General features: G+C 43.2%; 1 protein-coding gene across 1 annotated transcript; it reads right to left on the reverse strand.

The window, feature by feature from the left end:
- Positions 1 to 950: 950 nt before the first annotated feature.
- LOC131106812 (uncharacterized) lies at positions 951 to 9,387 on the reverse strand. Its single transcript, XM_058056254.2, has 4 exons — positions 9,247 to 9,387; positions 6,797 to 7,036; positions 5,124 to 5,329; positions 951 to 2,340 (listed from the first exon to the last, which is right to left on the reverse strand). The coding sequence occupies exons 2-4, from the start codon at positions 7,011 to 7,013 to the stop codon at positions 2,224 to 2,226; spliced, it is 540 nt and encodes a 179-aa protein (XP_057912237.2). The 5' UTR covers positions 7,014 to 7,036; positions 9,247 to 9,387; the 3' UTR covers positions 951 to 2,223.
- Between the last annotated feature and the right edge of the window lie 1,530 nt (positions 9,388 to 10,917).

Genomic DNA, 10,917 nt, shown 5'->3' on the forward strand with positions numbered 1-10,917 from the left:
ATCTGATTGTCCGTTGTTTGTTTTTTTTTTTTTTTTTGGAACTCGTGAGAACGCACGAGGCACATGGCTTTTTAGACCAACGTCGCCACCCGGGCCACGCCCTCACGGCTGAATGCAACAACGAGGAGAACACACACGAGCTAGCGTCTATACAGTAGCAAATATACACCAAATAAATAAGTCAATAAATTAAGAAAACCATTGGGGAGTAACCCGACTTAATGCTAGGCTAAAAAAAAAAAGAGCGAGAGGTCCGAATTGGCTCAGCGTTCAGTGTTTGCAGGAAACAAACCTTATCAAATTCCCATCAATGATGTCCTGCATGGAGGTCTCACTCCATTCCCAACAAGAAAAAAAAAAACAGCATCAGGTTGTCGACTACTCCCTCAAAAGAACAACAAATAAAACCCATCAGTGTCTTCAAAAGTTCAGAATACATCCAACTTTATGTGTGGAGTCAAAACAAACAGTGGCCGTGTTGAAGTATATTAACGAACAAATCATGGATTCTTTTTTTTAAATATTATTTTAGGTGGCAAATAATCATGAAAAGTTTGCATGGGTGGAGAGGAACTTCACATTGCTAAACAGCACCACTGCTGGACGCGCCAAGTACTGCACTCCAGTGCACCTGCATTGTTTTAAAGGAAAACTGCCCCCATCATCCACAATCCTTATGTATCTTTTTATTAATAACATTCTTACACTAAAAATTACTTTGACGGCGTAGTGACACGTCGCCGCACTACACCGGTTAGCTTCACCACACACTCGCCACTAGCGAAAGGGAACGTTTAGGGTTGTCCGATATCAGCATAGAAATGCAAAATCAGTTATTATCGGTATTTTCCCCATCATAAAAATTGATATATTTTTTTAAATGCTGTATATAACACATGTGTTCATTCCACCACATTAGATAAGCCATGTTACACATATTGGTACAGATCATTTTTTGGCAAAAAAGCTAATATCGGACATCCTTAATAAGGTTAACACAATGACGCTGCTGTGTTTGGAAAAGTTTGGAAAAGGTAACGCTAGTGTCCGTTTTATGTTGCTGTGTGAAATCAATGTCTAAAAATGAGCAAAATACCGTAACATGTTACCATGAATGTACATGTTACAATATGGTGACAGCATGGATATAGAACCATGTTTTTGGATGTGTTTTAATGGCGAGCTTCCTGTCTTTAGCTATTTTTATATCTTTAGAATGCACGAAAAAGAGAAAGGATTGTGGATAACGGGTTAAAATTCCCCTAAAAAGTGCAGGAAGGGGTGTCCTTAGGAGGAATTCAAACTTTGTATCAAGTACTAGTTATTAAAATTGACATTTTGCTCTATTTTCACCGGTTTTTGGTTCCATTTTTTTCCCATAATGTGCCACAGGCCAATAAAGAAAAAGCTGCAGACCAGCTTTGGACACCCCTGCTTGAAAAATCACTCTTTTAAAATGGCCATATGTTTACATTTAAATGCTGTTTATATTTAAGATCAACTAAGTGCATTTGTGTAACTTGAAGCCATACAGTGGATGAACGTCAATAATTTCTTTTGCCCAAAGATTGTCCTGAGAAGCTTCACGGCGACGCCTTCTCAGCAGCGGTTCTTGATTTGATTCCACCCACCCACTTGTTTGTGCTCGTTTGCGTTCAAAATGGCCGATGATGGCGTAAATTCAAGTATGCGCCCGGCGTGGGGATGCTGACGGATGACAGCAAAATGAGCCAGTGTGAAACAGGCAAAGGTCAAGTTCAGGGCTTATCGTTTGGAGTTTTTTGGGGGGGGGGATTTTGTGGTTGGAGTCCTTTGAGGCGTCCACGTTTGACTTCCTCCGTGCGGTGGCGGGAGAGAATCATAAGGCATTCCTCGGACTGATGATGAGAGTTCCTTCCGAGACTTGAAATAAAAAGAGCTGTACAAAATAGGTCATCTTACAAGTATTTCCAAAATATCTCTTCAAACTCAATGGCTTCTTCTTGAACGGGAAGGGGAAATTAAAAAAATGAGGTGGGGGCAGGGAGAAGGGGGGGAATTAAAAAAAAATGCCATCAGTCTCCGTCCAGCGGTGACCAGAGTTTTCTTTATCTCTTCTTCATAGTTGATTTAAACACGAAATCCGAACCCGTCTTCCTTCTTACAGTGCCATCTCTCAAAGTCTGGTCCCGTGACAAGTAAGGGGGGGGGAGTAAACGGAGGCCGAAGGCGGGACCGAGCCCTTCACCTCTGCTCTCCTCTCAGACGAGGGATGGGAGGCTGTCTGGGGAACAGGAAGCCAAACAGGGCCATCGTAAGGCGCATCCAGGCGGGCAGGTTTTGTCTCTGGTGCCTCAGGAACTGCAAGAAATAAAAATAACATTCAGTTTCGGGGACGGAACCGCAACATTTCTAATGTTTGCATTGACGTATGTGTTTAAGGTACAGCCGTTGGGTTAAGACTATAGACAAAAGGGGCTGCTCTGTTTCCATGGGATGACTGCAGCGCATGCAAACCATGACCTCACGTGCACCTGATGGCTTTACCTGACGCTACCCAGCATGCACTCATGGCGTCCTTAAATGCCACACGACCATCTCAGGCTATTCAACGACCTTCAATATGCTCGAAAAAAGCACATTCTTTTTGGCTTTTTTTTGGCATTCCTGAAGAAAATATAGTTTTAATTATTTTGTAAAAACATTTTTAGATTTTATTTTGAGTTTATTTGATTTTATTTTGAGTTTTATTGATTGTTTTAAGTTATTTTTATTTGTAAAATTTAGTTCCTAATAAACTTGTCAGGACTGTATTTTACTATAACTATCATAAAATATCATATAATATTTAAAAATTGCAAATAAACAATATTATAAACTGTAAATAAACATTATTTTTTCTTGATTGAGATGTCAAATTATAATCATTTTTTGCATTCTTGAGGAAAAATTTGTTCAAATATTTATTTTATTTCTTGCACATTTATCAAACACTGTATTTCAGTTCAAACAATATTTAAATTATTTTTATTTATTTATTTCTAATACATTTGTCAGTGATGTATTTCAGTTTGAATATTTTTGTTGTTATTTTTATTTGGAATAAATTTATCTGCAATGTATTTCAGGTTAAATATTTTTAGGGTTATTTTTTTTTATTTGTAATATATTTGTGATAAATGTATTTCAGTTGAAATATTTTTTGTTTTTTTTTATTTTTTTTTGTATTTGTAATAAATTTCTCAAGCACTGAATCGGAGTTGTCTGGACTTGAATTAGATTGCACAGGTGCACCTCCAGGAGGGTCGGCCCTGATGACTCTCTCATCCATTGGGTGAGACCTTAAGATCCCAAATCATGACAAAATGCATCTTCTGAACTAGACATGCACTCAGGGAACACGTGGGCTCTCTTGGAACTAAGAGAATGATCAAAAACAAAGCAAAAGGAAACGTAGAGCGTTCCCGACTGGCTCCTGCAAGCCTCGTGGGCTGCAGACACATGAAGGAGGCTCTTGTTGCAGGCTGCAGCAGTAGTCTGATTGTGCTGCTCCCACAGGCTCCCTTCTGAAAGAGGCCAGCTCCAATATTGCATCCTGTTGCATAAGCAATCCTATCTCTTTCCTGCGCTCGTGAACATCAAGGCCTCTCCGGCAGCCCGCCACGGGCTGTTTGACGCTGGCACACTAAACTGAAGTGAACCCCACGCCGCTAAATGTAACACTAATTGTCCTTAATTGCCTTCCTTCTACTCCGCTCAGCTTATTTAAACAATCTCTGGGTTCGTCGCCGGTATCTATCCACTCATTAATTGGTTTAGTCTAGTCTTAAATGATGCGGGCCGCGTGGTTGGATGCTGGCTTATTTTGACTTTGCACACACAACAAGACTACAAGAAAAGACACACACTTTCAACTTCCATCAGGGATCACAAGCGAAGTGCTTTTGTATCGTAATTCAGGGGTGTCCAAACTTTTTCCACCCAGGGCTACAATATTTACACCTTATTTCATCATTTTCCAAAAATGACAACTTTACAAATAATGCATTTCAACTCTATGCTAACATTATATTCCCTTTCCTCATACTATTAGGACTTTATTGTCATACCTTCCTTCGTGTTAGAAATACAGCTTTTTTTCTATTCATATTTTGACTTTATACTATAGATTTGAGTTTCGTTCCCCCTTTTTGCAGTTGTTTTTCTATTTTGCAACATCATTTGGACTTTATTGTTGTCACATTTTGCTAAAATTTCAACTTTACTCCTTACTTTGTTATTATATAATATGTCTGTACAAAATACCATCTTTTTGCTATAATATGGAAACTATATGCAACTAAAATGACCTTATTCTTCCTCATAATATTATGTTATTCTCATAAAATTACTTTTTTTTTTCCGGCTCGATTAATCTTTCTTATTTTGAGGAAAATTACTGCTGATTATCAGTTTTTTTTTTAGTTTTCTTATAAAATGATATTTTTAGAATGTGCTGCAGGCAGCACTTTGGTCAACTTTGTCATAAAGTTATCCTGGTAACAACAATCCTGCAAATGAGGCAAAGAAAAACAAAACAAGACAATGTGCTGTCTTATCTTTCTGCTGTGGCTCCACACACACACACGCACACACACACACACACACACACACACACACACACTGAAGAGGCGGGACAAGTGAGCTATTGTGGTTAGTCGTCATGTTGCTGACTGTGTCTATGAGTGTATGAGTGAGAGTCTATTTTTAGAAAAGCAGATAAACAGTCAGCCCACACACACACACACACACACACACACACACACACACCTCGCTTTCTCAATCTTTGTCTCCCATTATTTTAAATAATTCTGCTTCTGTCTGTCTGGCTGCATTGTCTTTGTCTGAGTTAACGGCGCAGTCAACACACTTTCTAACCACGCCTTGTTAACACGGAGCCTGAACAACAAAAGCAGCAGATAAGAAACGTGACCCCTCATGTGGGTTCTTCTATTCATTAACCAAGTTTTGATCATGTGGCGAGCGTGAGCTCTTATCACCGCAAACACCGACACCCACGAGCTCCCGCTGTGTTATTGTAAGCCGACACCACAGCATAGACGTGTGTGGAAGTGTAGCCACTGCTGTGGCCCGTCCAAGCTTACCAGGTCTATGTGATCCTGCTGGAACTTGTCTCCGATCTCTCTTAGTTTTTGGCCGATTTGCGTCTCCACGCTCACCCCCGCCTGCTCCCCGGGCCTCCCCCCCATCCTGTCATCCTCCTCCTGTCTCCTCCTCTCCTCCTCTTCTGCTCGCCTCTCTCCTCGGTCCTCCAGAGGCTCAAACGGAGAGGGAAAACGGGAGCGCAGTCCTAGAAGGTGAGCATCAGGTGCCTTAGGATGTGTAGCATAGCATGCCAAGGGGGTGTACAAGGATTTACTCGTCACATGACTGAGCAAACAAAGTCAAAACATACACGGTATCAACTGTACTTCCTGAAACAGGTTTGACCAAATCCTCCAGCGGATGGAAACTTTTGACACGGGCAAACGCCACCATCAAGAAAAGAGTGGAAAACACCTCATCAATCCGACAAAAGTCATCGAGTTTACCCGCCGCCGCAGCCTCTACCCTCCACGTGCTTCTGCTGTCATCCCGCTCCATGAGAAAGCGATTGTTTTTTTCTAAATGTCATTGTGTCACGTGCAGAGTGCCTCGCTGGTTCCCCCTCTCAAGTGGGTCGAGGAGCTGGTGTGGCGCCGAGCCAAGGGCATGACATCCATTACTGGTTAGATTACACTGAGCGACAGGCTAATGACAGTCAGTGTTGTTTGCGTGCTGATGACTTTAAACCCACGCCACAATGGCCCTCGCATCGTGACGCTGAGTCGACAAACAAATGCCCCCTTTTGCTTCTGCGTGGCTTCGATTCATTTGGGGGTGATGTCACACTGATTTGATTAGACGTCGTAAAACAATACAGGAGTTAAGCTGGCGGATTTATGTGTGTGGTTATGTGGCTAAGTGCACCTTTGTGTGTGTGTGTGTGTGTGTGTGTGTACTCACTTACGCCATGGAGGTTATGTTTTCACTGCGGTATGTTTGCTTGCTAGTTAGCAGGATTACACAAGCTATTAAGCCAGTAGTTTCTGCCCTGAATTTTTATTATCTGTACAAACCACTGCACAAGTTGCTGGCACCAGCATCCTGCATGCTATTGTGTAATCATCAAAATAGATTTGTAAAATGAGCAATAACTTCACAGAATTCCTTACTTAGGAACAAGCATTGTGTTGGATGGATTTTCATTGAACTGATTTTTTGCCGGGCGGCACGGTGGTTGAGTGGTTAGCGCGCAGACCTCACAGCTAGGAGACCAGGGTTCAATTCCACCCTCGGCCATCTCTGTGTGGAGTTTGCATGTTCTCGTGCATGCGTGGGTTTTCTGCGGGTTTCTTCCCACATTCCAAAAACATGCTAGGTTAATTGGCGACTCCAAATTGTCCATAGGTATGAATGTGAGTGTGAATGGTTGTTTGTCTATATGTGCCCTGTGATTGGCTGGCGACCAGTCCGGGGTGTACCCCGCCTCTCGCCCGAAGACAGCTGGGATAGGCTCCAGCACCCTCCGCGACCCTCGTGAGGAAAAGCCGTAGAAAATGAATGAATGAATGATTTTTTGCCATTTTCATCATCTGTTCAATTCCTAAATACACTACAACCATAAACATTTCATCAGTCATTGAAATACAATTGATCGGTCCTTACTTTAACGGCCTTAATTTACTGGAATAAAAGTGTAAAAAGAAGTTGCGATAAACACACGTCACCGTCTTACCGTGAAAGGGAACGCGAGGCTGCCGCTGCAAGCTGCAGGCCAGCGCGTTGATGCCGTTGTTGTTGACGCTGCGCGGCGTGGGCGCGGCCATGCTGACGGCAGAGCGGGCCCGTCGAGATTGGAGCTGCATGGCCGGGTCTTCGTATTTGCCGTCCCTGAAGGGCGTTCCCCAGAGCAGTGAGATGGGCCGTGACATGTCCTCCTCCTCATCATCCATCCGACGCCTCAGCGGTAAACTCCCTGTGGGACAAACACGGGAGGTGACACAGAAACGTTAGCGCACGTAAAGATGCGTGACATACCAATGTGGTTTGGAACTGTGATATGTTATGAGGTCAACAATAAAATACAGAAATAAACATAACATCCTGTTATCAGTGCAAACTTTGCCCTCGGGGCAGCTGGAAAATGATCTCAGCGAGTCAACAAAAAAATGGTAATGAATCAATAGTCACCGTAATGCCTCGTAAGAAGCTTATGCTATGTGAGGTAATACTAAAAAAGAAAAAAAAACGACACGCCGCTTAGCATAAGCTACAAGTGTGAATTGATATACGGCACCAGCTTGGGCTGCAGTGATCTTCCCTTTCATAATAAAGTCATTCACTGCAGACGGCGCAGCAGAGGAATGTATGGAAAGGCCCTGTGTAGGCGGGTCCAGTGGGTGGCTAAAAACGCCACACAAGCGGCAGATTTTGTCAAGCTGTTCACGCTAATGTGCCAAATGGGAATCTCATTGCCAGCCAAAACGTCCACACAGGTGCCCCCCCCCCTGCACCCCCCACTCAGCAGAAACATTAACCCCACAGGTGCATCTTCTTTGGATTTTTTTCAGCTTGGTGTTTGATGTAAATGAGCCCAGCAGGTGGGTTGCGTCATGGCTGCTCAGTACAATTTGATAGTATAAATAGTACAATTTTTCCACTTAAAAATGTGTCTTCAAATACGGACAGTTGTTATCCGTTATTATGTGGTGAAATTTCAACAAATCAGCGCCATCCTGGAACGGATTGTGTTTGATCACAGAGTTTGCACTGCATTTGGACCAAGGTGCCACGGAACACAACGCGATGCCAATGGATTAAGTTCCTCCTGCACACTGCAGCTGCTCGACAACAACAGCCACGTTCCCCTTGACTGGCTCTGCCGCGCAATCACCAAAGAGCTGCCTGTTGGCAGAAGCACAAACAAGGCGGCGGGCGCGGGTGAAACCAAAGTTGCGCCTAGGCTGTCATGTGACTCACACCACAGCCGTTTCATAAAGAGATAATGGCTTTCGCGCCATCCGTAACAGACTCCTTCCTTCCTTGTTGCCACCACGCCGCTGTCCGCTACAATCTATCCACCTTTATTGTCATACCAGAGTGTCCATCGGCTTTTGTTGTGCAAGTGGAGACAAAAAAGGGGCTGATAAATGCAAACGCTGAAACCGGATACACTGATATTGTGTTAAAACTGAGTGCTGCAGTGTTGCTCTTACCAAGTCAAATGAATAAACAACACATTCTGCAGCCAAAACAATGATTATCTGTGCTTTAAGCAAACACAACTACTCCCTCTCCGATATATCATGACACTCTGCACAATCCTACAATCCAAACCAACATTACCCATGTCAAGGAACAGGGTGGTCAATGGTAATGGTGTCAGACACACAATAACAACACGCAAACACGGTCCATGAATGCCCCAGGGCGGCAGGGCAGGCCTGTCAGCCACCACAAAAGCTGCAGCATCGAGTGTCTCCCTCTGCTGCTCCATCTGTGCACCGGAACCGTGCGTGCACAGTTCAAGCCCCGCTATTAACCTCAATGAACCAGCGGTGCATATGACAGAAGGAGCGTAAAAGGGGAGCTGCAATGTTTCATCACTGGAGGTTCAGGGTCTTAAACCGCATGGAAGGAACCCAATGCCGGGGATGATCGACACATTAAACACCCATAAGAGTTATGACACTTAAAACTGACAACAGTCAACAATAACATTAGCATGTACATTTTTATGTCTAATACGCCACTTAGCACGGTTGTTTTAAGTTGGCCCCTAACAAAACAACTATAACACATTGGGGATATATTAACAAATGTTATCAAGGTCACTTTTAAGCAAATATGTTGAGATAAATTATCAAAATGGCATTAGAAGGGTGATTGTGTCACCAATGCTATTAGTTTATTGAATAGTGGGCAACTTTTCATAACAACTATTGTTTTTTTGGTGCCGCAGGACTTTGAAGAAACAACGCTAAAGTCAACGTGAATAAAAGTCGCCGCTTTAAAAGAATATAACAGTATGGAGCCCACAAAACGAACACTTACTTAGTCGCCAAAAATGCCGATTTTGCCCGGGCATGCCCTACAGGCTATTCCTTGCCGGGGAGGGGGGGGGGGCACTAAACAGCAACAGACACGTCATTCTTCCTTATGAAGAGCAAGCCAAATAAAACTCACCGCCAGCAAAAGCGTTTTCCGTTCTGATGGGTGGTATTTTGATAATTTGCACGCACTCGTTTCCAAGGAGGTGAGACCCACAGTAGCCTCCTCCTGTCTTTACGGCGGGTAGTGGATGTATGCGTGTGGCGGGAGCTTGTTTTTCGCTCTAGTCACAAGGCCACGCCCATACAGCCGAAACCACGCCCTTCATGATCATGTGGCTAGGGGAGGGAGGGGCAGCCATGTTTTTGCAAATACATCATACTGATCGGCACACTGAAACGCTGCAACTGTTATTTGTCTTTTGGGAAATTCTACCTTAAAATCTGTAAGTCATTTTATTACATTTCTCTGATATTGGTCAGTTTCTGCAAAATGACACATCAAAATATAGATGTGTTTGTCATTCATCATTCCATTCATTCACTTGTCCCCATTTAGGTTCCAGGGTGAGCTGGGGTCAATCCCAGCTGGATTATCCCACCCTCTACTGGGTACTAGTCAATCACAGGACACATACTGTACACACACGACCATTCGCACTCACAGTCACACCCTGGACAATTTCTCCAATGATTTTTTTACACAAATGAAACATTGGGAAGAAAATGGCCCCCGAGCACGCCACTGCTCTAAAGCACATGGTGATGATACACACAGACCAGCAGGTATATAAGTGGTTCTATAAATGATCAGCAGTTGAGTGACAGCCCATATAATCAAAAAGAGTGCCTCTTTGGACAGTATATTTAACATTTTATGCATCAATTAATTGAATATGTATAGTTATAATGCATTAGAGGAGACTGAGGCTGAAATTGAATATGCATTATGAGTTGTTGGCAGATTTGGTTGCCACAAGCTTTTCTTTTGAGGAGCTGGGATTAAAAACACGGCACCTTGCCCTTTAAGAGAACAAGTCCTCCAAGCCCACAAGCTGGTGACAAGCCCTGACCAATCAGACGTTTGTTATGGTCCCGCCTCCTACCCTGACACGTGGAGGGGGAAAAAAAGCACACAAACCCAGAGAAGACATGTGACTGCTTCTGAGCTCAGCTCAGCTCAGCTGATTGGGAGCTGCAGCTAGATGGAGTTGCAGCACCCACCCAATTGCTGGAGCCTGCCTGACGATGACTTGTGTGCTGTCAAGGCAACACATGGATTCAAATAGAATTAGTAGTATGCAGGTGCTTTTGTTTTCCTTTGCTTTTTTTTTCTTTGTACAAATACTGAATTCATCAGGGGCTGTAACAAAAAAAACACAAATGAATCTGTTCTAGATCTGTTCCGTCACCACCATAAAACCTTTAACTCTACAGGCAATGGTTGGAGTGATATTTAACATAATGAACATAACAGAGCGCCACACAAGTGTAAATAAAAGTTCATTCATTCATTCATTCATTTTCTGCCGCCAGCCAATCAGAGGGCACATATAGACAAACAACCATTCACACTCACATTCATACCTTTGGAGACAATTTGGAGTCGCCAATTAACCTAGCATGTTTTTGGAATGTGGGAGGAAACCAGAGTACCCGGAGAAAACACACAAACTCCACACAGAGATGGCCGAGGGTGGAATTGAACTCCGGTCTCCTAACTGTGAGGTCTGCGCGCTAACCACTCGACCTAAATAAAACTTATTAAAAAACTAAATAAAACTTATTTACACGTGTTTGCTAATAT

Source organism: Doryrhamphus excisus, linkage group LG19 (assembly GCF_037039965.1).
Source record: "Doryrhamphus excisus strain RoL-2023G ecotype Guam linkage group LG19, RoL_Dexc_Guam_v1.1, whole genome shotgun sequence".
Taxonomy (NCBI): Eukaryota; Metazoa; Chordata; class Actinopteri; order Syngnathiformes; family Syngnathidae; genus Doryrhamphus; species Doryrhamphus excisus.